This window comes from Panthera pardus, unplaced genomic scaffold, assembly GCF_024362965.1.
Source record: "Panthera pardus isolate Hobbes unplaced genomic scaffold, ASM2436296v1 HiC_scaffold_24, whole genome shotgun sequence".
Classification (NCBI taxonomy): domain Eukaryota; kingdom Metazoa; phylum Chordata; class Mammalia; order Carnivora; family Felidae; genus Panthera; species Panthera pardus.
The window spans coordinates 76,283,574-76,311,566 of NW_026526810.1; the positions used below are offsets into that span (position 1 = coordinate 76,283,574).

At 39.6% G+C, this 27,993-nt stretch overlaps 1 protein-coding gene across 3 annotated transcripts; it reads right to left on the reverse strand.

Annotated features, from left to right (window-relative positions):
- Positions 1-27,867, reverse strand: SPTSSA (serine palmitoyltransferase small subunit A). Of its 3 annotated transcripts, none has more exons than XR_002074749.2 (3): positions 26,093-26,199; positions 18,808-18,937; positions 1-1,620 (listed from the first exon to the last, which is right to left on the reverse strand). XR_002074749.2 is itself a non-coding variant. In XM_053889346.1 (2 exons), the coding sequence occupies exons 1-2, from the start codon at positions 27,803-27,805 to the stop codon at positions 7,672-7,674; spliced, it is 207 nt and encodes a 68-aa protein (XP_053745321.1). In that variant the 5' UTR covers positions 27,806-27,867; the 3' UTR covers positions 6,619-7,671. The 3 variants fall into 3 exon arrangements, 1 of the variants encoding a protein (XP_053745321.1); XR_008417177.1 differs by lacking the exon at positions 1-1,620 and adding an exon at positions 7,663-7,775; XM_053889346.1 differs by lacking the exons at positions 1-1,620; positions 18,808-18,937; positions 26,093-26,199 and adding exons at positions 6,619-7,775; positions 27,703-27,867.
- Positions 27,868-27,993: the final 126 nt, after the last annotated feature.

Sequence of the window (27,993 nt, forward strand, 5' to 3'; positions counted from 1 at the left end):
TGATGGAAACTTAAATAGTCACAGGATGGGGTTGGAGGAAACAACCATGTGATTAGAGTGTTGGAACTTTCAGGCCCACCCCACCTCTTCACCTCCAGGGAGAGAAGGGGGGCTAGAGATTGAGTTTAATCACCAATAACCAATGACTTATCCAATCATGCCTATGAATTGCAATCTCCATAAAAATCCTACACAATGGGGTTGGGCAAGCTTCTGGGTTGGTGAACACACTGAAGTACTGGGAGGGTAGTACACCTACAGAGGGCATTGAAACTCCATGTCTCTTCCCACATACCTTGCCCTAAGCATCTCCTCCACTTGGCTGTTCCTGAGTATTCTTTATATTAGACCAGTAATAGTAAGTAAAGTGTTTTCTTGTGTTCTTGCAGATTATTGAACTTGAGGAGTGGGTCATGGGAACCCCCAATTTATAGCCAGTAGGTCAGAGTATAGGAGTATCTGGATTTTTCACTGGCATCTGAATCGGTAGCAGTCTTGTGGGACTGGACTGGCTGCTTAACCTATGGGATCTGATACTAACTCCAGATAGATAGTGTTAGAATATAAATGAATTGTAGGACACCCAGTTGGCATTAGAATTGGTCATGGTGTTGCAAAAACTACCCACATATTCGGTATCAGAAGTGTTGTGAGTATAGGAAAAGAGTTTTATGGTAAGAATGAATTCAGGGAAGGTAGGAATGAACGGAGTACTGGCAGTGAAAGTAAAAAAAATAAAAGTAGTGGGGTGCCTGGGTGGCTCAGTCAGTTAAGCACCCAACTTTGGTTTCGGTTCAGGTCATGATCTCACAGCTCATGAGATTGAGCCCCAAGTCAGGGTCTGTGCTGACTATGCAGAGCCTGCTTAGGATTCTCTCTCCATCTATCTCTGCCCCTCCCCCGACTCATGTGCCCTCTCTCTCTCAACATAAAAAAACTTAAAAATAAAATAAAATAAAGTGGAGAGTTCATACCAATTACATAGGAAGAATTACTAAAACTCACTGGTTGATCAGAAATGGCAAAGGCAAAAAAGGGAAGCAATAAGGTAAATCCAAAGTTTCTGCCTTGGGTAACTGAGCTGAGAGGTACCATATATTGAGCTGGGGGACTCGGAAGCAGGATCAGGTCTAAGCCACGAAGAAGAGGAAATCAGAGTGTCCAATACATAGCAGGAAATACAAGGTAGGCACTCAGAAGCAAGGTCTGGACTGCATTATAAATTTCAGATGGTCAGCCCAGAGATGTGTAATCAGTATGGCCCCAGACCCCAGATCATTTTACTCCAGAGTAAAGCTACAAATTTGCTCCATCCTTTCCCAGGGCTCCCCTCCAGAAATATCCAAAGGCTCTCAGGGCTGCTCATGCTAGCCCAGCTCCCCCACCCCGCATGTGTCTCTTGTGGCCACCACAGCAAGGGAAAAGGACTCAGATGTGTCCCTCCAAGCAGGTCTCCACCACCACTGACCTTGCTGTGGCCAGGTCTATGGGCCACCTCCAGCAGCTGCTCTCTGGATGGCAGACTCAGAGGCCAGTGTTACCACCAATGGAAGAATTGTTCCCACTCTCAATTTCCTTGACGAAAGATTTTCCTTCAATGCACTCCTGGCTTCTGTCTACCTGGGGAGATAATATGACAACCTGCTTGGAAGTTTGGCAAGAACTAGGAACGCAAGGCCCATATTCACATGTCTTCTTGGGAATGAGCTAACCACAGGGAGCATGAATTTGGCTGTTCCTCTGGAGGCTGACTTCCCCCTCCATGCCCTGGCCCAGCAATGCCTGTGACTGAGAGGGAAATTCTGCCTTATTCTGGCTCTGAGATGAGCACACCCATTTGAATAACAGATATAAAGTATATCATGCCCTTTGACAGTAAAAAGATGGTATTGGGGCTCACTGTGGTAGCTAATATGTACGCTTGTTATTTGCTATCTCTCCCTAGCAAAACCTAGATGTACATCACTTTTAAGGTTTGCTTAACAGTTCTCAGTATAGAGACACCATTATTTCACCACTACTGTAGTTAACCATAGTAACCATTACTAGGAACAGCCATTCTTCTTGTTACTTTTCTACTATTTATACCTTATCTCAATTAATATCCTTGAACAAATAATTTTATACAACTGTCTACAGCCTAAAAGAACTATATGTGTGTGTGTGTGTATACATATATACACACATATATATAATTTATTTATTGTGTTTTTTAAATATTGATACATCTGGTCTGAAACAATATACACTTCTACCAGCATGAATGTATTAGTCTTCTATTGCTGTATGACACATTGCCACAAACTTAAAAGCCTAACTTTCTATGGTTCCGGAGTGCAAGTACATCTTTTCTGTGTCCCCCACTCAGGGTTTCACAAGGTTGCAACCAACATTGTGGTTGGGCTGTGTTCTCATCTAGACACTCAACTAGAGAAGAATTATTTTCCTTGTAGCTGTATGAATGGCTTCTTACTGGCTATCAGCTAGAGGTTGGCCACAGCTCTTAAAGAGCACCCATAGTTCCCTGGCACATGGCCCTCTCCATAGTAAGTTCAAGGCATGGTTCTTTACTTCTTGGCCAGCAAAACAATCTATCCAGTCTTATAAAATATAACATCATGGAAGCAACATCTCATCCTCGTGTCACAGAAGCAAATCACATCTCCTACCCACCCTCAAGGGGAGGGAATTCTAGAAAACATTAACACCAGGGGCAGAGATGAAGGGCCATCTCAGAATTCTGCTTCCCACAATGAGGGTGCCCAGCTCCCCATATTAGTCATAGGCTATCAACCTCTGCCAACCTCACAGGTAACAAAAAATTTGCCAATGGACAGGCAACAAAAGATATCTTGTTTTTAACTGGTATTCTTTACCAGTGAAGTGAAATACCTTTTTTATATCTTTACTGGCTATTTCCTATTTCTTCTTTTGTGACCTATTCTGCCCTTTGCCCAGTGTTTTATTGAAATGTTAGTACAAGTCAACAATCTTTTATCTACAATCCCCAAAATCAAAAATAACTCTGAAAATCTTAAATTGGTTACAATCCATTTGGTAGCATAATCTGGCTTGATCAGCATAAGCAAAACCTTTTCTGGAATGATGCAAAGCAATTAATACAGATTTGTTTATCTCATTTAGTGTGATTATTCATGTTTCAATGCAGAACTAAAATGTATTTGATTAACCACATACTGCCCTGGGCCTCGCTGGGCATATTAAATAATGTATACCACTTACCTTCCTAAAGACCCCCAAAAATGAAATATTTATAGTCCCAAGGGTTTTTGATAAGAGGCTACCTGTTTCTTACTGATTTCCAAAATGTTTTTGTAGATTAGGAAAGTAAACCCTTTTTCATAGGTTTTGCCAGTTGTCCCCCATTTTGTCATGTTCCAATCTAGTTCCAATCTACTACTATAGATTTTTAAATTTCTAATTAATCATGTTCATTGCAAAAAAATGCAAAGATAGATTGTAACAGATCTTAATCCTTTCAAGACAATGATGACTTTGAAAGTCTGATTAAAGTGATGGGAAAGCGCCTTAAAAAAATTATATATAATTTGGCATGTAATTTGAGTAGATTTAGTAGACTTAGGCACCAGATGAACCTCTGCTTTCTATGCTCTTCCCAATAACTTTCATCCTTTCCAAGGGATGATCCTTTTCAATTATCACCTACCCAAGACTAGCAAATATATACATGATACATATTCAAATCTCTATTTATACATCTATACTTATATGTAGCTTCAGCACAGATCTATTTGATAATCTTATCTCCATATTCACCAGACTACTAAATATCTCCACTCAAATATTTCACTAACATCAAACTCAACGTATCAAAAACTAAAATAATTTTCTCCTATGCCAAACTCATTCATCTCTTTAATTATTAACGATTGGAACCACTAACCATTCAACTGAGTCAGCCAAAAATCAGGTCAGCAACCATGACTTCCATCTAATTTTCTCTCTTCTCATATTGGTATCTCTCAATTTTGTCTACTTCTCATCTCTACTGCAACAAACTTAGTTTTGATCACTATGCATTGCCTGAATTATTCTAACAGCCTCCTAAATAGTTTTCCTACCCGAGTCTTTATCCCCTCCAATCTATGTTCAACATCTGTAACCAGGGTAACCTGTCTAAAATGCAAATCTGATATCAATCCCCCACTTAAAACTTTCCAATCAGTCCCCCACTGCTCTAAGAATAAAGTCTATTCTCCTTAATATGGCTTACAAAGTCCCTTACCATCTACAACCCACTTAATTCCTACATGACCACCCTATAGCTGATCCCTCTCCCCCAGTCGCTGTATTAGTGAATGTCACCATTTACCAAGTTGCTCAAGACAGAAGCCTGGACGCTTTCCTTCCCATCAACTTTTGTATCTAATCAGTCACCACATCCTGTGGTTTCTACCTCCAGTGCCACCACCCTGGTCCATGTCACCATATTTCTCTACTAACCCAGCCTTCTCTCATTGAGAGAATACAACAGATGGTTCTCATGAATAACCTGACCAACTAGCCTTAATCATCTTTCTCCTTAATGAAACTGAAGTCAGGGTAGAAGTGAAGGGAGAAGGGCACACAGAGCAAGAGCACCTCTAAGCCAGTGAGCAAGGCTTTGCATTCAATTTCAGTAGCTGCTCATTCATGGCTCACCTGAATGAACATCTAAAGTTTGCGGGTCTATATTAAATAACATGCCTCTCGGGCACCTGGGTGGTTCAGTCGGTTCAGCATCAGACTTCGGCTCAGGTCATGATCTCGTGGTTTGTGGGTTCAAGCCCCACATTGGGCTCTGTGCTGATAGCTCAGAGCCTAGAGCCTGCTTCGGATTCTGTGCCTCCCTCTCTCTCTGTTCCTCTCTCTCTCTCTCAAAAATAAAGATTTTAATTTTTAAATAAATAAATAACATGCCTCTCACTGCTGATGCCATCAATTTTTGAGATTCTTTTGCTTAGCAGCCACAGCCACACTAACTTTAGAGTTGTCCAATTATCCTAAGATTCCTTCTTCAACCTGCCCAGAGGAGAGTGACCAACAACTAACATACCCTTTAGGCAGTTTCTTTCAATCCTACCTCTCACTGCTCAGCCTCTAATCATTAATTAACAAGCAGGATAGCAGGGGACCCTTATTCCCATAACCCACCCAATACTTGGGAAAGAGCATTTATTACTGGATCACAGGGAATTGTCTCAACCTTCAGTCTGGCCTGTGGGGCCATTACCCTTCCTCTTCTGGAAGACCATGTCTCTGTGGGCCTCCCATATTCATCTCCAAAACTCAAGAACTCTGAAGCGTCTGAGACTTTACCCTACTTGCAAGCTAACAAGTTAGTCTGGCACGGTTTTGTGGGTCCTGGCAGAAGACTTGAGATTCTAGGGTTGGATACAAAAGACTTTATTACTCACAGCAATAGCCAAAGTATCACTGTCTTGCTCTGGCTCCCAAGTTCCAATTCCAACAGGACAATGAAAGGAAAAGCCAGGTGATATGTATACATGCAGAGGGGTGTGTTATAGGGAGGAACCCTGAGCATAGGGAACCCAAATCTTTCATAGTGTCCTTTGCTCCAGAGACACTATCTTCTAAGGCTGTAAGTAATTTTTCCTTTGTTCCAGAGGGAGACATTATCTCTGTTCTATCTTCTCCCTATCATACAAGCGTCCTTGAAAAATATTCCAGAAAAAATATTCAGTACCTCTGTCTGGAAGACATACAGAAATGTAAGAAACTCATGGTGCACTGTCTAATAAGTACCTTCTTGTAAACAGATAAAGTAGAATGATTTCCCAATTCATTATTTACTAACAAATAGACCAGACTTGCTTCAGTTGGTGGAGAGAATGCTGCTCTGATTACCTCTCAATGGACCCGTTCCTATTTCTCTTTCTGGCTCTCCTCAAGATCCTCTGTAAAGCTAAACTTCTCTTCCATCTATCTCACAGGCCAGTGTAGTCATGTAAATCGTAACAATCACCAGCTACACAACAGCAATTTAATGGATTTTGGAGAAGAGCAAGGATGAATTAAATATTTCTGAGCAGAGGGCTGGGATAAGTCATCTGTATACCCATCTAAACTAGTCATTTTCAACTTTCCCTGTCTTCAACTCACCAGAGATACAGATATTAGACATCCACTTGTCAATGGTTCTCTACGAGGCTTCAACAGGGGAAAGCCAAATTTGAGCATTAATTGAACAAATCCAAAGTTAAATCCTCATATTCTTCAATTTGAGACAGTATGAATACTGAAACTAAATAATTACATATTATCTTCACCATCCCTATTTAACAGTGACGATATAAATGGACTCTTTGAAGACACTAAACTCCATACCTCTAGGCTAGAAAACACTTCAAAAGTCTAGTCTTTAAAACTGAGAGCCAAAAATACTTACATTGTTTTAAATAGTGAAACTATTATGGGAGGCATGTTAAAATGTCTATTCCTAATTAGCATTACTTTTATGTTGAGAAACATTTTAAGATATACTTACTGCTTACTTGTTCACAACAATCAATTCAGAAAAATGTAAGTACTAGATCAATATTTAACAACCGGAGAAAAATATACTGCTACATCAGCTGATTTTTCCTTGAATTTAATGAGTTACATCAAAAAATTAGGTAGTCATTTTACATTTAAGGAATAAAAATCTTAAAAAAAATACAAAGAGTGAAAGGATTTTAACCAAGTTGACATTTCTTTTTGCTAGTTTTTAACAATTCATCTCATCATATCTTATTGCAATGTGCAAATGCATTTGCAGCACCCAGTACAATCATGAAACTAAATTTAAGCAAGTACATTGTTAATAATAACCCTCAGAGGAAACTGATTTACTTTCTACTAAAAACTCTATGGTATATAAGCATTACATAATAATGCTATTAATGCTATTTAATGCTTTTGTCACAAGAATCATCACCAAAGTTTTCTGGAAATGAGTCCACATAAAAATTAAATATTTAAAAGGTGAAATGTTCCTTATTTTAACTTTAGCAAGATCTTTCTTTTTCATTATTAAGAAATACTTTAATAGTTTTAAAGCAAAAGCTGTTAAGAGTAGAGTCTAGATAGCTAAAACTGTACTCCTGAGTTCAAACTTACAGATTAAGTCTTTTGTAAATAGTTCTCAATAAAATATCCTCCCTCCCATCCCCCTGCCCCAAATCTTGTATTGTTTCTTACAAAACTTTGGTCAAGAGTAGAAATATATCCAGGCAGATGTATGTGCCATACAATAGCAAGAACAGTAAAGCCCAACTAATGACTTTGGGTTTTAGAAATAGAAGGCAATTAAAATGTACTCAAAGTTACATTAAGAAAAGCTTCCACAGGGTAATATTGAAACAGTCACAAAGGTTAAGAAAATACTGATATCAAAGTACAAATGACTACAATGTTAAAATACACAAAAACTACTATACAAGAGCCTCTTTTAAAATTAAAAATAAAGAACACAACACATGAGTCAGGATTATTTTCCTGTTCTACTCATGAATTTTAGTCTTTATATTCATAGGGTTAGTTATGTTGACATCTAGTAGAGTTTCTTAGGACATCTGATGAAGTTTCATCCCAACTTCAGAAGGTGGATCTTCCCCAAGGAACCGCTCAATTCTGGTCACGTCTTGGTCATTGTACAATTTCAAAGTAGTGCAATATCGCCATGATGTGCTGAGGCATAAAGACATATCCTGTGTACAGGGCCATCCCCACGATGGAAACCAGCATGGAATCTGAGTCATAGTTAAGGAAACAATTTACTTTTTCTTAATTTATTCAAAAGTAAATCCCAAAAGTTTTTTCAACTGTTTTATGTTGAAGTACCCATTCACTCACTTAGTGCTTTCTCATATATGTCAAGAACTAACCATTCTAGCCACTAATATTAACGCACCTGGCACTATTCTAAGTTTTGTAGCTCACTTAATCTTCACTATCACCTTCCAAGATAGGTACTGTTATTCCCCCTATTTATGCTTCAAAACATCAGACTGCTTCAACTGAAGCAGAAAGTGACGCTGTTCAACCTAAGAAACAGAAATGTATAGGAATAAAATTGCATTTTATTGCAATTTTGACTACTGCATAATGATTGCGTAATAATGACTTCAAAAGGTCTACCAACTTTAATAATAAGATGTCTGATCCAAGAATTTTAGAACTATTTAGACTATTTGGTTAAAAGTGCTGGCTTTAGAGCTTCAGCTAAGATCAATCATATATACCTAACGACACATAAGCTGACAGAACCAGCTACTGTTAAACATTTATCATTATCACTAAACTTTGCAACATCCAATAAAAGTCATCTTGATAACCAAAACAATAAACATCTGTTTTGTGTTCCTTTGTCCTCATTCCAAAGGAACTGAAACGTATATGTTCAAAACAACGAGGGGCCCTCCTCTTGGGCCACACAAAATACTGCTAACAGAAATTATGTCAAATCTAAGGGCTTTTTGCTTTGCTGTCACGTAACCATGTTAAAAGGAATAACTGCTTCTGAATTGGGACCACATTTTATGAATTCATTCATTCATATTCTCTCTCTCCCCTGCCCCCACTCTTATCTTTCATACCTTTCAGTTCTACATAATAGTTCTATAATACCTTACATTCTTGCACAAGAAGATAGGGTTTAAATAAACAACATGCTTACCTACCAACTAATATTTGTATAACAATTCAGTTGACAAACCTCTTTTATATATTATCTTGCTTGCTCTAACAGCTTTCTTGTGAAATGTTTATCATGACTGTTATTCATCAGAGCTTGACAAAACACAGGGCCCTACAAAAAGCTGTCTTTTGGGGTGCCTGGTGGCTCAGTCAATTAAGCGTCCAACTTCAGCTCAGGTCATGATCTCATGGTTTGTGAGTTCAAGCTCCACATTGGACTCTGTGCTGACAGCTCAGAGCCTGGAGCCTTCTTCAGATTCTGTGTCTCCCTCTCTCTGCCCCTCCGCCACTCGTGCTCAGTCTAAAATTGAATAAACCTTAAAAAAAAATTTTTTTTAACTGTCTTTTGAGCCAGAGCACAAACTGAAGCTATCCAACTCAAACCCTAAATTCATTCTCCTCATCCAGTAACATAGATGAAAGTCTCCCATAATCATTGTTTAAATTTATTTCTTAGCCTCTCTTAATCCAGTTCTTTCTTAAGCTACCACTTTCTATATACCCTTTAATTTCTTAAAATTAAAAAAAAAAAAATGCTTATTGCTTTCATATCATTACCCATCACCCACACAACCATATAAATTCTACCCCTGCAGGCTACAGACACAGTTCTCAGGTCCCCAATGGCCACCTATCAAATCCAATGGCTATTTGAATGGACAATTTCAGTCCTTCCTCTTCAAAACTCTTCCCACTCTGAGCTAAGAAGGTGCTTTTCTCCAGGACTCTCCTCCCATTTCTCTCACCATTTTCCGGTGTCGCTGGCTCTTTTTCCCTATCTGTCCCTCATATGTAAGATAATTAGAGTGAATTTTGTGCTTTTCTCCCAAACATACACTCCACCACTACTCTTAGAATGGCAGTCACATTCTCTGGATGGGCCTAACCTTTCCCATCTCCAGCCCCGACTGATCTTAACCAACTAGAAAACCCATCTCTTTGGGGCACCTGGGTGGCTCAACTGCTTAGCCGTCAGACTCTAGATTTCGGCTCAGGTCACAATCTCATGGTTCATGGGATCAAGCTCCGCATAGGCTCCGTGCTGATAGCGAGGAGCCTGCTTGGGATTCTCCCTCACCCTCTCTCTGCCCCTACCCCACTCACGTGGGCTCACACTCACACGCACTCTCTCTCTCAAAATAAATAAACATTAAAAAAAGAAATTATCTTTGTAATAATTCCCACTCTCAAAACTGATCAGCCAGCTCAAAGTTTAGGACTTCTACCAGGAATTAAGGAACACAGATTCATATTCTCTCTCTCTCTCTCTCTCTCTCTCTCTCTCTCTCTCTCCTTATGGAATATGCAGTTTGTTGATGGAATCCTGGAATCACTGGAGTCACTTTGCCTCCAGGAGGAAAGCACAACTCAGAACAAAGCTGCCACATTATTATTGCAACAAAAATAATCACAGGAAAATGGAGCCAGAAACCTCATCAAAACACCTGAAGCTTACCTCACCAGTGGATTTTTAGATATAGAAGCCAATAAAGTCTCTTTACTCTTGAACAAGTTGTAAAATGTCTGTTATACTTGTAGCTGAAAACATTCTGAATGACAAAATAGAATCCCTAATGTTTTGTCTTGGACCCTACAAACTCTTATGGCCTGAACAATCACCTTAATGTTGCTGACCTGAACCCACCTTCTGTTCTGCAGACAGGGATTTCCTACAACTTGCTAAACATTTTCACCTATGAAACTTCTGAGGTACTTCCTAAGTTCAACAGAGCCAAAACTGAACTCAATAACTTTCTCCAAAACTACCTCTTTCTAGGAGTGTCTTATTTTTTTTAACTATTTGAAATAGTTGACATAATTATTAACAATTTGCCTAGTCACTAAATCCAGAAATTTGATTCCTCCTCCCCAGATTCAAATTATCTAAGACTTCTCAGTTCTTCCCAACCCCTACAAATGACTTTTATATCTCATGTTCCCTTACCCTAATCGATAATAAATGACTGAGGTATTTATCATTCCTTAATCATGCCAAAGCTCTGATTCTAGGCTGTTAGCCACTTTCCATGCCACTCTTTACTAAAGTGATCCTTTCAAAATACATTAGGCTTCCAGGGGCTCCTGGGTAGCTCAGTCAGTTAAGCATCTGACTTCAACTTAGGTCATGATCTCACAGTTCGTGAGTTTGAGCCACTGTCGGGCTCTCTGCTGTCAGCGCAGATAGGCTTCCCGGTGTTACAGGACAGCATGCGTATTTGTAAGCCGAAACATGCAAGGACTTTCCAATCTAGTCCAAAGTATCTGTCTTAGGTTGGAGTCCATAGAAGTAGACAGAAATTGAGAGATTGGGACAGAGATTCTTGTACAAGTTATTCTTGAGGGAGTTTTAGCATAAAGGAGTGAGTAGAGCAAAACAGAGCAGGGAGAAAAAGCTAAGTAGGTTCAGGGGCTCAGCTCCCACAGGATGCTCTGGAGCATGAATTGGACATGTTTTGCTTTGAGGCAAGAGGCCTGACTTTTTCTGTCCCTTTATCTGTCAATCATTGGCTGCAGAACTGGGTGAGAAAAACCCACCTGGATAAGACAGCTGCCTTGGCGAAGGCCAATACTCTGAAGAACGGGACAGGTAGAAGACAAAAGAGGAGGGACACATCAGCCAGTAGAGGGGGTCGAGGTGAAGACCAGCAGCACCACCTACTATACTACTTTTCCCTTGTGCCTTCCAACACTCCAAATAATTCCCCTGACAAACATATCCTACTCACAGCCATATTACGTGAGTCTCAGAAAACAATGCTGTATATTTTCATACTGCTCTGCTTCTGCTTATGGTTTAATAATAACAGGAGTCAGGATAATAGTGTGGTAATAGCAGCTTTTATTCTGTGAATGTCTAGTGTGCGCCCAACACTGTGTTAAATCCTCCAGCAAGTTCAAGTAACCCTGAATCTCAAAATCAGAGGAAGCAATGGAACCAATTCCAAACCAAATCAGTCACACTCCAAAAATCTGTGTTCTTAACCACTATGAAAACCTTCGTATATATGAAAAATCCTACTCCTTCTGGTAAAACCCAATCATTCTTAGAGCTTGGGTAGTTACCCTCTCTCCTATGAGGCTTTCTCTAGCATTCATATTTTTCCCATTCTTACTCCCAACCTCCTGGCCCTACTGCTCATAAAGCTCTTTATTCATATAATTCAACACTTATCACTTGACATTACCTATTTTTTTTTGATGTATTTATCTCATCCATATTATCAACTCCTTGAGCACAGGAACAATGTCTTATTATTTTTGTATCTCCAACATCTAACATAACACACACTCAATAAATATTTGATGAATAATGAAATTGCTCAAGAAACATTGATTCTAGATTCATTGCAGTGCTTTCTACATATTCCACATATTACTGTGGTGAAAAACTTTATAGTGACTACAGAAAAAATAAAAGTCCATTTCTAGGCAATACCGTATTTTCAAAATGTTTTTTTAGATTTTTACAGCTTTAAGTGTACATACCAAGTAAAGGAAATGGCAAAGATCTTCAGGTCACTGGCTCAAATTCAATCAAGTAGGAAATGATTACTAAAAACAGTCATTTGAATGATTATATTACATACTCTTTATATTATAAATTTAATTATAATTCTTTAATTTAGTATGGAGAATATATCAGTTAAGAAGCATGCACAAATTACCTTAACAGGTAACTACTCTAAGAATCTGAAACTTAAACTCTATTTGTGAACACTAAAGTGTCAAAACTCTAAATTCTTCTACACATATGTTTTGCAGGGCACCTGGGTGGTTTAGTCAGTTAAGCGTCCAACTTCGGCTCAGGTCATGATCTCACATTTTGCAAGTTCAAGCCCCATATCGGGCTCTGAGCTGACAGTGAGGAGCCTGCTCAGATCCTATCTCCCTCTCTGCCCCTCCCCCACTCGTGCTCGCGCTCGCGCTCTCTCTCTCTCTCTCACAAAAATAAACATTAAAAAATGTTATGTCTTGCCAGTGAAATAAGAACTTACCAAACTTGAAAAGTTTTTTTTTTGCCTGATTAAAATGTAAGATACTAGAGTTCATGATCTTATATAGCATTATGCTGTGATGCATATACATATGGAGTAAAAGCAATAGGAAATAAATAATGATTATATATGCTAAATTCAGGATGGCTACTTGGTAAGGTGAAATGGGGAGAGGAAGGAAGGAGAAACAACTTAGAAAGGGTATAAATGGAGGTTCAAATGTATTAGTAACGTTTTTCTTCGCCTAGTTGGTAGTAAATGCACATTCACTATATTATTCTTTATGGAGTTTTTGTATGCCTGAATAGTCAATAACTTTTTTTAATAAGAACTGTAAAGGAAAATGAAGCTACATGCAGTACTAGACTAAAAACTGTTCTGTGTGAAGGATTCTCCTCCCTTACAAAATTTGAGTTAGACATCATTGGGCCTACTTTGCCACTAGGAAATAGAAAGTCTTAGCTCTCAGAAATCAACAATTCTCAATTCTGGCCATGATAAACAGAAAAGTACTGAAAGTCACTTGAGCCTACATGCAAAAATGCCAATTTATAAGCTGCTCAAAGAATTATTTAATAAAAAAAAAAAAAAACTTAACCTAACCTTTCACTCATAGCCACTTATTAAATTTAACTTTTATCCTGTGTCTCCCCCCAAATGTTTCTATATTCTGATCCTATTTCTAATTATTTCCAGAATCACAGCAACTAAATAAGCTTTAACAGTAAGTTTTCTGTACCATTAAATGTCAAAATTATTCCCAAAAATTATCTTAAAGCTCTCAAACATAAGAAAATATTTAAAACCAACTTAACTAAACCATGACTACACAATTCACACTAGGTGAATAAGTAGACAATGGGTCCATGAGGAACTTTTACGACCCTTAATAATCACCTTGCAAAAAATGCAGAAAGAATGCCCCTTTTATGAGTAGCTTTCTACAAATGCCTATTTAAGCAATGTAGTTGAAATAGCTCCAGTGTAACTGAGTTGAACATTCCCTGAGATTATGCTTGACACCATTTAAAATGGTAGTTTTACTGAGTACTGGTTTTTTTGTGACATTTGCAAGGTTAGGGAATGTGTGATGTTCATCTCCTTAGAAGTTTCCTCACACAGAGTATACTACCTATAATTTGCTATCTGGCATTTGATCAGATTTCTCAATCCATCGCATTCTTGAATACACCTCTCAAAGTTTAAAGTGTACTCCATACACTCCATACACTGTGAAGCACAAGAAATGAGTTCTGGAAACACCATGACACTGGAGAAAACCTAGGTTTGAGCTGTAACACTGCCAATTCCTGATTGTGTCAAAAACTCTGTGATCACCAGTCTCCTTATCTATAAAATAAGGACACACATCACCTACCTTTCAGGGTTCATGTGAGAATTTTGAATCAAATCTATTCTGCAACAAAAGGCAATACAATCCTTATTAAAATTATTATTTGAGGGGCACCTGGGTGGCTCAGTGAGTTAACTACTCTAAGAATCTGAAACTGAAACTCTATTTGTGAACACTAAAGTGTCAAAACTTTTTTAATTTTTTTTTTTTTAACGTTTATTTATTTTTGAGACAGAGAGAGACAGAGCATGAACGGGGGAGGGGCAGAGAGACACGGAGACACAGAATCGGAAGCAGGCTCCAGGCTCTGAGCCATCAGCCCAGAGCCCGACGCGGGGCTCGAACTCACGGACCGCGAGATCGTGACCTGAGCTGAAGTTGGAGGCTTAACCGACTAAGCCACCCAGGCGCCCCTAAAGTGTCAAAACTTTAAATTCTTCTATGCATATCTGACTTCAGCTCAGGTCATGATCTCACATTTGTGGGTTCGAGCCCCGCATCGGGCTCTGGGCTGAAAGCTCAGAGCCTGGAGCCGGCTTCAGATTCTGCGTCTCCCTCCCTTTTTGCCCCTCCCCAATTTGCGCTGTCTCTCTCTCTCAAACATTTTAAAAATTAAAAAAAAAAAAAAAACTATTGTTTGAGGCCATAGGCATTTAGCATCATGACTTACACAATGTTTGGGAACTTCCCAAGATCACCCTGCTACCAATTTGTTATTAATTTACAGTACAATTCTGAGACATCACAATCCCTCTGGAACAGTTTCTTCTCCATAAAAAGAGGCCACTTCCTGCATTAACATCTTAGGATACCACCTGCATGGAGAGGGCACTTAGGCAACTCTCATCCACCCCTGATGTAATCTTGTTTCACATACACACAGAGAAAAAATGTAAATAATCAATGTTTCATAACACGCATACATTGGAAGGCAATACTCAAAATGACAGAATAATCTAAGAAAACCCTTACTGTTGTCTGAAAGATATACATACCAGTAGCAGTACAGTAATTAACTGGGTTGACATTCTAGAGGGGGGCTATATGATTCGAGAAGTATAAAGCTAGCAAAATCTGGAATATAAAAAAAAAAAAAACCTCAAAAACTAAAAAAAAAAAAAAAAAAAAAAATGTGTGTGTTTGTAACTGCCTCTACCACTGAATTTTAAGTGCTCAAGGGCCAGAGTACATTGGCTCAGCCGCCCCTTGGCTTGCAGCTGTAATGCATTGCTAGATAAAGCAGGTGCTTCATAAATCATTCAAGAACTGAGCAGATAATGTGCCAGGATATGTGCAGGCGCTGAAGATAAATGTTTGTTCAAGGACTGAATGAACAATCAGGTTATTTATAACCTGGATATAACATAAATGTTTTATGGGTTCAGTGGATTTAAAAGCAAATAGATGTGAAACCATATATCTGTATGTTGTTTGCTGTTCTTTAACAGGAAACCCCAACTAATCATCAGCTGATAAGTTTCCAGCTAGATAGGAAAAAAAAAAAGATTTCTTTTGCTCATATAAGGGCCATACCCAACCCTTTTCCTAGAGACTTAAAATAAAAAAAATAAAAATAAAAAAAATCCTGATAACAAAGAGAGGAAATGCTTTGAAGGTAAGTACAGTACATCAGAAGCAAGACCACAGCAACTAACACTTTCCGTCCCAGCCAGTAACCGCACTATCACCGCCTACCTTAGTAACCTATTCACAAGACTTTGGAGAAATCAAAAGTAGTTTCTCATTGGGAAAAGGCCAGGGACCTCTGTTCCAGCAGGTACAACTCATACCTCTTCACAAATCTAAATAATTTCAATGCACTGATTCTTGCCATTTGCAACATGGATAGAGCTAGAGAGTATAACACTAAGAGAGACAAGCCAATCAGAGAAAGACAAATACCATATAATTTCATTCATATGTATAATTTAAGAAACAAAACAAACAAGCAAAGGAGAGAAACAAACAAGGAGACAGAAACAAACCAAAAAACAGACTCTTAATTGGAGAGAACAAACTGCTGGTCAGCAGAGGGGAGTTGGGTAGGAAGATTGGTGAAATAGGTGATGGGGATTAAGAGCACACTTATCATGATGAGTAATGAGTAATGTAGAGAATTACTGATTCACTATATTGCACACCCAAAACTCATATAGCACTGTATATTAACTATATTCAAATCAAAATAAAAAAAAAAACACCTGGAGATCATCACCAAGAGAAATGTTAAGAAAGTGCATTTTTACCAAATATATCAACTATCTCTTGATACTTTTCTGGTTACCTTAAAATAAAAGCAAGTAGAAGATACTGATACTGTTACAGTCCCGTGTAGGTTAGTCAATTTGATATCCATGGGTCATTTTAAAGGACATCACATTAGCATCAGAAGTTAGTATTTAGCAGCGTGCCTTGGTGGCTCAATCGGTTAAGCATGCGACTTCGGTTCAGGTCAAGATCTTGCGGTTTGTGAGTTCAAGCCCCGAATCAGGCTCTGTGCTGACAGTTCAGAGCCTGGAGCCTGCTTCAGATTTTGTGTTTCCCTCTCTCTCTGCCCCTCCCCCACTCATGGTCGGTCTCTCTCTCTCAAAAATAAACGTCAAAAAAAAAAATTTTTTTTAAGTATTTAGCAAGCAAAACACATTCTCTAAACTTCGCGTAGTATGATTACATCGAAGGATGGAAATTGATTTTAGAAACTACAACTTGATGACAAACTAAAGAAACAAAAAATCATACTGCTGAAACCACCAATGATCATGTTCAACTCTGAACTGAAGTCCTGGAAATGGTTTGCAGCTCTGAGCCCAGAGACACCCAGGCTGTGTATCATTGTGCACCTTTGTAATTAAAGCTTCTAATTTCATGCAGATTTGAAGTCCCAGGATCAAGGGGACAAAACCCCCAGCCTGCTCTGAAATATAATCTGTTCTGCTGTGATACATTCCTGGAATATCAGCTAGCTCACACAGGACTAGCATAACATAGGAGCTGTACTGTTTTATACGGGATTCTTCATAAATTAGGGGAGCCAGATTAAGTGAGAGAAGAATTATAACCTTCAGCAAGAAACATCCTTTAGCTTAGATGCTGCACAGGCAAGAATCCTTTGAGCCCTATTTTAAGAAAATTAAAAGTGGGGCACCTGGGTGGCTCAGTTGGTTAAGCGGCCAACTTTGGCTCAGGTCATGATCTCGTGGTCCGTGAGTTCGAGCCCCGCATCAGGCTCTGTGCTGACAGCTCAGAGCCTGGAGCCTGTTTCAGATTCTGTGTCTCCCTCTCTCTGACCCTCCCCCCATTCATGCTCTGTCTCTCTCTGTCTCAAAAATAAATAAACGCTAAAAAAAATTAAAGAAAAAAAAAAAGAAAATTAAAAGTTAGTATCTGCACCCAGACTCCCTCTCCAGAAAAGCACACCTCCAGGCTAGCACAATTCTTAGCTAGTGGCAGGTTGAACTCCTTCCTGTACCTCTTCAATGGCAGCCCACACCATCTACACTACTTAGCATTTCCAGTCAATTCTGCCCATGCATTTTTAATGTCCTCTGAGGCAGCCCCCAGCGTGCCTGCCTGGGCTATCCAAGTTATCCCCCCAAGATGTCAATTATTGTTTTAGTTAGTGCTTGCTTACTAAGTTGTATAGATTTTGAGTGCTCTAGTGCTATTTTCCCATAAACCCTATAACTTGGGGATTTTTTCAGGAACACATGTGATGGCCAAAATTTTTTTATTAGTAGTAATTATTTTTTTTTTAATGTTTTATTTATTTTGAGAGAAGGACAGAGAGACAGAGCATAAGTGGAGGAGGGGCAGAGAGAGAGGGAGACACAGACTCTGAAGTAGGCTCCAGGCTCTGAGCTGTCAGCACAGAGCCCCACTCGGGGCTCAAACTCACAAGCAGTGAGATCATGACCTGAGCCGGTCAGACGCTCAACCGACTGAGAATTAGAAAAGTAATTCTACTTTTCATAGCTATTGATCATAAATACTATCTATCATTTCATAACTACTATTTTTTAAGCATTCCAGTTTATGAAAAGTATATATGCTCTATTAAGTAGATCTTCTGGAACATATAGTTTTAACTATTAAATTTGAGCATTGGGTTTGGTTTTTTTTTGTTTTTTAACAAAAGAATCCATCTTATCTTTGCTCCTAAGTACCATAAATGTTAAAGCCTAGGGGGTGGGTCACAAAGTCTTTAAAAATTTGTAGTGGATGGGATGCCTATCTGGCTCAGTCTGTAGAGCATGTGACTCAATCTCAGGGTCATAAGTGTACACACACACACACACACACACACACACAGTTCTTGTGTAATACAGTTTTCTTCATCTTCCATCTTTCCTGAGAGCTATTAAAGAAAAAATTGTAATATCCAAAGAAGTATAGATAAGGGATATTCTAACATTTTCACTTAGCCAACCCAACATCAAGGCAGGGTAAAACAGGCTAGAGCAGCTGTCTTTGAACTAAAGCACAGGAGCCTTGGAGATACAAGAAGACTTTCCAGAAGGTTAGGATCTGTTAAAGGGAAGGGTTTACAGATCTTCAGCTGCCACTGACTCTCCTAAAGCCTGATCTGAGCATTATCATGATCTGCTATTATTCATGATCTGCTAGTTCTCCTTCCCATCCCCCCTTGCAACTTCATTTCTACCACTTTACTTCCTGAATCCAAAATTATGCATTTCCCCAGGGTATAAAATAATTTTTGGGACAGCAAACAAAGAGTACCTTGAGTTGTACTTTATTTCAACTCGGTAACAAACTCCTGGCACAGCTACAAGCTTCATCGATCTATCCATTTAATAATTTCAATCCAGAAGTGAGACAGCTTCCCAGCCTGGGCCTGACAGAATGGCTCCTACAAAGAAGGATGGTGAGAAGGGCCTTTCTGCCATCAACGAGGTAGTGACCAGATAATACAATGTCAGCACTTAAAAGCACACCCATGGAGTAGGCTTCAAGAAGCATGCCAAAAGTCTGGAAATTTGCCATGAAGAGACGGGAAGTCCAGATGTGCACACTGACACCAGGCCCCACAAAGCTGTCTGAGTCAAAGGAATGAGGAATGGCCCAGGGCATACCCATGTGTGGTTGTCCAGAAAACATTAGGATGAAGATTCACCAAACAAGCTTTAATACATTGGTTATCTATGGACCTGTCACCACTTTCAAAAATCTATAGTCAGGGGCGCCTGAGTGGCTCAGTCAGTTGAGCATCCGACTTCAGCTCTGGTCATGAGCTCATGGTTCATGAGTTTGAGCCCCACGTCGGGCTCTGGGCTGACAGCTCAGAGCCTGGAGCCCACTTCGGATTCTGTGTCTCCCTCTGTCTGTCCCTCCGCTGCTTGCACTCTGTCTCTCACATTGTCTCAAAAATAAATAAACATTAAAAAAAAATTTTTTTTTTTAATCTACAGTCAATATCGATGAGAAATAAGCACTGGTTGTCAAATAAAGTCATAAAATTTAAAAAAAAAAGGCAAGAGGGGTAAAAGTGTTTATGTAACAATTGCTTGAGCAGAAAAATGGCACTGAGCTTTTTCTGACAGAAATTAAGGTTGATTTTGCCTATTTAGCTTCACAATAAGGACTGGTGTTTCCAAATAGGTTATGCGATAAACATTTTCTATGAATTATACAAGAAAAAATATAGTTTTAAGGTTTTAACAAAAATATACAATCATAGGGGCACCTGGGTGGCTCAGTCAGTTGAGCGTCTGACTCTTGATTTTGACTCAGGTCACGATCCCAGGGTCATGGGATCAAGCCCCACATCAGGCTTCATGCTGAGCATGGAACTTGCTTAGGATTCTCTATCTCTCTGCCCCTCTCCCCTACTTGCACTTTCTAATACACATAAAATAATAAAATACATATGAAAAGCAAGGAATTAAATCCATTGTAACTGTTTAAATTTACTATGAAATGTTTCAAATGTCAACTGAAATGAACAAGATAATACCCATTACTTTTTGTTCTTGTAGGGGCTACACAAAAAGTCTAAATACCACTGGGGTGGAGGCTTGGAAGCATTAATTTATCAGTTACAACTATTCTTACCTCTACTTCCCCCTCTTCAGCCCTCCCTTGTAACAGAGAGCTGCATTCATTTCTACAAAAGGAATCTCAAAAGAAAATGGCATGAAATGTAAAAGACTGAAGACTAGTGGGAAGAAATTCTCTTTCTCCTTAAGTCTGAAGGCAATGTTTGGGCTATTTCAACATTATTCTGAAATCACATTTTGTTTGAAGACACCTTGATAAATCTTTCTAAAAGGCATTAAACTGATTTACTAAATATCTTTCTAGAAGTAACTTTCTCTGATATTAACAATTTTGCCTAGGTGGCTCAGTTAAGTGTCTGACTTCTGCTCAGACCATGATCTCTCAGTTCATAAGCTCAAGCCCTGAATCAGTCTCTCTGCAGTCAGCACAGAGCCTACTTTGGATCCTCAGTCCCCCTCTCCCACGGTGCCCCTCCCCCACTCATGCTCCTTCTCTTTCAAAAACAAATAAACATTAAAAAAATATACTTTTTTTGCCTAATCATCAAACCACATGCTGATTTTTACTGGAACTCTATTTAAAGTATCAAAGGATTTTGTACATACAAACATTTTCTTCAAATGAGGTACTCATTAAGAAGAAAGTTCTAGGGGCGCCTGGGTGGCTCAGTTGGTTGAGCATCCAACTTCAGCTCAGGTCATGATCTCGCGGTCCATGGGTTCGAGCCCCACATCGGGCTCTGTGCGAACAGCTCAGAGCCCGGAGCCTGCTTTAGATTCTGTCTCCCTCTCTCTCTGCCCCTCCCCTGCTAATGCTCTGTCTCTGTCTCAAGAATAAATAAAAGCATTAAAAAAATTTAAAAAAAAAAACTTTTAAAAGAAGAAAGTTCTAGTAGAAGACTCTGGTGAATTGGGGTTTTAATGATAATACCTTCTATTGAATAGCTCAGAGGAAGCTCTGCCAAAGACAGAGACACTGAGCTAAAGCTCCCCCCTGGCCAAAATACAGTGTTTCTTTGTCAATTTTGTTTTGTTTGTTGCGTTTATTTACAAAAATATGTTACACAGGAAATACACAGAAAAAAATACTAACTTAATTATTAGTGACTCCAAAAATGGCAAGGCAAAATATACACCTCAAACACCTCTCTCCTGGCTTATAAAAGCCTTGATTTTACCAAACCAGGAGCTATTAAAAACAGCTTAAGTGCATTTTCCAGGTTTTCACAGAATACTTCAGGAGTGATACACAGGAAACTGGTAACATGGGTTGTCCTGAGGTGGCTGGGTGGAAAGAAGACTTTTACCACCTACCTTTTTGGTGCCTTTTGAGTTTTGAACCATGAGGATATATGATCTATTTTTATTTACAATTTAAAAATTCATATTTTCTAAACTCTCAAATACTTTAGTATATTGAGATGCAAAGAAAAATTCTTCTCAATTCTAGCTGTTAGCATTTGAGGATACAGCAAAAATCTACAAAAATAAATTAACTTAGCTGCTACTGACACAGCATACACCTTTAAATTTTTAATGCTCTCTTTTTCATTATCATGCAAAGCCTACCCCAATCCAAAATACCTACCTTTGCTTCTACCCTTGCCTCCCCTCATGGCCCTTAATCTTTCCCAAACCCTGTAGCTAAAGTAAACCTTTTCAAACTTAGTCAGACTGGATCACTCCTCTCAAAAACCTTCTAAGAGCATCCTTTTCAACTAAGATTAAAAGCCAAAATCCTTACCATGACCTCCAGGATCTCCATGGACTCTGCCCTCTCCCCCGTGGTCACTCTGCTCCAGCCACACCTGCCTCGGTGATGGCCTTCATATGTGCCAGGCAGGCTCTGGACTCAGGGACTTGCCCTGGCTGTTCCCTCTGCCAGCTATGTTCTTCCCTTAGATTTCTACTCTCTAACTCCATCACTTTCTTTATGTTTTTATGCAAATGCTGCTCAGGGAAGCCTCTCCTGATATCCTCTTTAGAAACAACTCCATCCCATCTGCACATTTATCCCACTGACCTACTTCTCTGTCTTCCACAATGCTTACCACCTAGCATACTATGTAATTCAATTATAAACGTTCCACAAGGAAGGGATCTTTGTCTCATTTGCTCAGATGTATCACAAGCACCTAAGCCAGCATCTTGTACAAGGTATGCACCCAGAAGTATCTGGTAAATTAATAAATGGCCCTAACCTGCTTTCTCAACTTCACTTGCCACTTCTTCTGCCTTAAAGAATCCCTGTTCTCGGGTCGCCTGGGTGGCTCAGTCGGTTAAGCATCCAACTTCAGCTCAGGTCACGATCTCGCGGTCCGCGAGTTCGAGCCCCGCGTCGGGCTCTGTGCTGACAGCTCAGAGCCTGGAGCCTGTTTTGGATTCTGTGTCTCCCTCTCTCTCTGACCCTCCCCTGTTCATGCTCTGTCTCTGTCTCAAAAATAAACGTTAAAAAAAAAAAAATTTTTTTTAAATCTTTCCAAATGCCCTTCCTGACCACTCTAAAATTGAAAAACACTCCTTCCTACTTCCTATCCTCTTCTGTTATGTTTTTCTCTAGAAGAGCTATAACAATTTAATAGTCTATATTTTTTATTTAGTAGCATTAGAATAAATATTTTTATCTGTTTTGTTCAGTCATACCCCCACTACCTAGAATAGTATCTGGCAATTAGGAAGTACTTAATTCTTGTGAAATGCAGAATTCAGCAAACATACATATTTTACAAATGAATATATATAACAAAGTAAATTTTGTTAACATTTTTTAAAATAAATCAAAGAAGTTCTTTCACTCTATAGTATTTTTTGCTTCTTTTAATTTGAATTCTCTCCAAGAACTGAATTTTTTTCACCAGCAACAGCCAAGCTCCAAAGCTACCCAAATCCGCTTTAAAATCAGGTCTCTTTTACCATTCCTAAGTACTTCTGCAATTCCTTTGAAATGACAAATCAATATACAAACAAATGTTTCTCAAGCACTATCTATGTGCCCAGCACTGTGGTTTAAAAAATTTCTTTTCTTTATGGAACACAGATTGTCTTTCAGGGTAAATCTAATTCCTAACATAAACCAAAAAACTGCCCACATTTTGCCTAAAATAAATAGAAGTATAAAATGTCATGGAAACATAAGAAGTCATAGAAAGATGGCAAGTATAGCTCAGTGATTACAGAATAAAGTCCTTTTTTATCTTAAAAAAAAAGCTAAATAACTTTTACTTATTCTTCAAATTATTTTAACAAGGTATTTGTAATTTTTCCATACCTCTCAGCAGCATGGTTACAATGTTTTTCAGTGAGACACTACAGGGAGTGCCTCGCTGGTTACAAAACTTGCCTTAGTTACAAAACCTGGTGTTTTCCTTTCCCACTGATGGCTGCCAGTAGGGAAAGGGGGCTTTTGAAACATGTTAAAACTTCTACTTTGGAGATGGAGCTCAATGAATTACAGTCTGCAGGCTCTGCTGTAGTATTCATTGTAATAATACTCTGCCCTTATTCCATTCACTTGATTGTTACCTTCTGTTTTAATCAGGTGTCACGTCCCCTTCTCGTGTAGGACAGATACCATGTCTGCACATGGAAAATGTTCAAGTACTAGTTGACAAACAAAAAGCTAATTATCGTTTCAAATATGGTAACAGAAAGCAGATGATAAGAGAAAATTTAGGGGGCGCCTGGGTGGCTCAGTCAGTTGAGCATCTGACTTTGGCTCAGGTCACGGTCTCACGGTTTGTGGGTTCGAGCCCCATGTCGGGCTCTGTACTGACAGCTCGGAGCCTGAAGCCTGCTTTGGATTCTCTTTCTGCCCCTCCCTTATTCACGTTCTGTCTCTCTCAAAAATAAGCATTAAAAAAAATTTTTTTTAAAGTAAGAGAAAATTTAGGATACGGGCCCTAGCATGGTACAATTACAAAACGGGTTTTTAAACCTTATTCTTTCAAGAACAATTTGCAGTGGGCCTGACTTGACACAGATGCATTTCCTTTTTTTTTTTTCTAATTTTTTTTTTTTTAACGTTTATTTATCTTTGAGACAGAGAGAGACACAGCATGAACAGGGGAGGGGCAGAGAGAGAGGGAAACACAGAATCTGAAACAGGCTCCAGGCTCTGAGCCGTCAGCACAGAGCCCGACGCGGGGCTCGAACTCACGGACTGTGAGATCATGACCTGAGCCGAAGTTGGAAGCTTAACTGACCAAGCCACCCAGGCGCCCCCAGAAGCATTTCCTTAAAAAACATATTTAAAATTATTTTTTGTGACAATTTCCTTACTTAGATAATTTCAAAAAACCCTCATATTCAACTGGGATTCACCTTCCAATTTACAACAACCATTAACTTCTAGCTATTTCATTTCGGAGAAATAGAGAAGCAAATTCAGATGTTTAAGGATGCCTCTAGAAAAATGTACAGAAGTAGTTAATAAAAGGCTATCAGTTTCCCTAAAACAGGGACAACTTCAATTTATTAAAGGAATTACAGCAGTGACATGTAAACTAGTGAAATTACCTTCTTCTAGAGTCTTTAGTTAGGACTTCTAACTCAGAGACCATTTTTCAGACAGCCAGACAAATTTCTTACATGAAATTTTAGTTTGCTAGCAGCAATGACTGGATTCAATGCAATTTTTAAGAAAGTATGTCTCTTTTCAAAACCATGTAACTGGCTACAAAACTGTTCTATATGAAACTTACTAATTATTGATGAACTTATGAAATTCAAACTACTTCACAGTAATTAAAGCTCCTAATAACTGGGGGGAAATCCAGCTTCCTCATTCAGTTTCTTCCTCCGCCCTAGAATGAAGATTCAATTTCAAATCAATGTTCCAAAATCGTATACAATAATTAAATGCCTGACTTTAAGTCTAGAAGTTCAACTGGAATAGAAGCACAACAGCTGATAGTAATTTCAGACTGGCATATGTCAAAACTATTACATTTCCACCTTGGTTAATTCAATAATGTGAACTTTGAAATAATATCTTTTTAGTCTTAGATTTAAAGCCATAGTGTTCTACAGCCCCGATGCTAGTTTGTTGCAGTTCTCACTAGTTTTTTTAAAACAAAACACTTGGTCACAAAAACCAATGAGAAGTCAAAAATCTACAGACGCATTATATTTCATTTCATAATTTATGCCACCACCCCCCTCCCAAAGAGCCATCATCTGGTTTATTTACAGGACACTATTACTATTGCAGTATAAGAGGAAAACCTTAATACCATTGACACTGTAGCATGTATCCAAGCAAAAGCTTTTAAGAGTAAAACTTTTGATGGACTCTGACAGTGAGCTCTACATTCAACCTCCTACTTAAAGAGTGTCGATTTAGTGCAACATTGTTTAAATTCACTTTTTTTTAAATGTTTATTTTGAGAGAGAGAGAAAGAGAGTATGTCAAGGAGGCTCACCACTGTCAACACAGAGCTCAACACAGAGCTCAACACCAGGGTTCAATCGAACAAACCAGTGAGATCAGGATATGAGCTGCAATCAAGAGTGGGGCCCTTAACCGACTGAGCCACTCAAGTAATCCTAAATTCACTTTTAAATTGATTTTAACTGAGGGGCACCTCTATTTTTCTAGAGGCATCCTTAAACATCTGAATTTGCTTCTCTATTTCTCCGAAATGAAACAGCTAGAAGTTAATGGTTGTTGTAAATTGGAAGGTGAATCCCAGTTGAATATGAGGGTTTTTGAAATTATCTAAGTAAGGAAACTAGCTGCTCAGTTCGAAGAGGATGTGACTTTTAAAAAAAAAAAAAATTCTTTAATGTCTATTTATTTTTGAGAGAGATAGAGACAGAATGCGAGTGGGTTAGGAGCAGAGAGAGAGGGAGACACAGAATCTAAAGCAGGCTCCAGGCTCTGAGCTGTCAGCACAGAGCCTGACGCAGGGCTCGAACTCACAAGCTGTGAGATCATGACCTGAGCGAAGTCAGACGCTCAACCCACTGAGCCACCCAGGAGCCCCTGATTTTAACTGAGGGGCACCTACCTGACTCAGTTGGAAGAGAATGTGGCTCTTGATCTCAGGGTGTGAGTTCAAGCCCCATGTTGGATGTAGACATTACTTAAGTAAATAAAACATAAACCTTAAAAATTTAAAAAATAAATAAATAAATAAAGATGATTTTAACCGAGTCAAGAAGTCTGTGCTTCTATACTTAGTATACCTTTTACACGGGTGACTTGATCTCTAACCTATAGAACTTAGAGTAAGACTAAACTGCAGCTACAAATAAATGGTGCAGGAAATCAGAGCACACTTTACATTCAGACTTTAAATCCAAAAACATGGTTCTTAAGTGCTGGAAAGCTTTGGAAAGAAACAATAATAAAAATAAATAATTTTTCTTGTAAGCAGCTTAAAAGTCCTCCAAAGTGTTGAAACAAAAAACAGCTCTGAGTACAACCTTATGCTAGTTCAACACAAATAAGCACACTTATTAATGCTTGGAAGGAAATGATCTCAGTCACTCCACCAGAATGCAACAATGCATTTGCAAAGCTGTTCTCAAGCTATTCCAAACTAAACCACATTGAAAAGGGGCCCGTGTAATATACAGTTGTCAAATCACTATGTTGTACACATAAAACTAGTGTAGCGTTGTGTTAACTATACTTCAATTAAAAAAAGAGAAACCCCGTATGAAGTACATGTTATGTGAAATATTTTTTATATTTGGCCCCCAAATTTAAAACAAAAACAAAAAAAAAAGTTACAGCTCATTATTACTATATTCTGCAAATGAAAACACAAACATCACAGGCTTCAGAAAGCCTATTTACACACAACTTTGCTTATTAAGTGAGGTTGTTATGAAAGTTAGATGGGTTAAGATACAGGCAAACGCTCAGCACAGTTGCTTGGCTCCAAGTGACCATTCAATGGTCTTTAACAAGTATTTATTAGCTATCTATGAAAACACAGTTTCAAACACTATTTACAACTAACCACAAATTCCTTTCTGGGCTCGACTTCTATGGACTGTGAAAACAGCAACTTAATGAATAAAACACACTTTTTAAACTCCCCATCCTGGAGACCAAAAAGCTACAACAAACTGCTTTTAAAAAACTATTGGGGTGTCACAAACACAAACTCACATGATTTTAAAAGTCTAGTAAACTGGTTAGCATTCTCATTAGGACCAAAGTCAGCTAACTCAGGGACAGATAAAGGTCAAAGGCGTCCAAAGCCAGGAGCGATTTGCTCCACTTGCATGGTCCCTGCCTCCCAAAGCAAAGGGGACGAAACCAAAGGCAGGCGCGGCCGAAGTGCCGGCGAGGACGCACCAGGTTAGACATCGCCCTAGGGGATTTCCTCCAGTAATAAAGCCGCTTCTACCTCGGCAAAGCGACTCACCGGCGACCCCGGATCAAGGGATGTAGCCCCCCCCCCCACCCTCTCCAGCCGCACGCCCGCCGCCCTTGGGCCCCGAGACCTCCGCCCCGCTCGCCCGCAGCGAAGAAGCGAGTCCGCGCGCGCGCCGTCCCCGCACAGCCGCCTCTCCGCCCCCACCCCGGCGCCTGGGCCCAGGAGGATGCCGCCCGGCTCCGCTCCCCCGCCCCCCGGCCCCCGCGCCCGCGGCCTGGGCAGGATACTGAACACAGTCCGCTCCCAGGGCTCCAGCATGTAGAGCGCCGTGACCAGCAGATACTGGTAGTAGAACCAGGACATTTGCTTCCAGGCCCGCGCCAGCGCCATCCCCGCCACGCGCCTTCCTCGTTGAAGCCGAACGTCAGTCTGTCCGGCCGGCCTCCGGTTAGCGTCCTACAGCCCCCGGCCGCGAGGCCCGCCCGCCCGCCACTGCGAGCCTATTGGCCCGGCCGGCCAGGCGCGTCACCCGCTGGCACGCCCAGCCCCGCGCGCGCCCAGGCAGCCGGCGGCGAGCC

What these genes read in the sequence shown, in the direction of transcription:
- SPTSSA (XM_053889346.1), bottom strand. Translation starts at nt 27,805, where the DNA reads ATGGCGCTGGCGCGGGCCTGGAAGCAAATGTCCTGGTTCTACTACCAG. An exon ending in CTGGGAGCGGACTGTGTTCA is followed by an intron (nt 7,776 to 27,702) that starts GTATCCTGCCCA and finishes ACTATGACTCAG; the next exon opens with ATTCCATGCTGGTTTCCATC.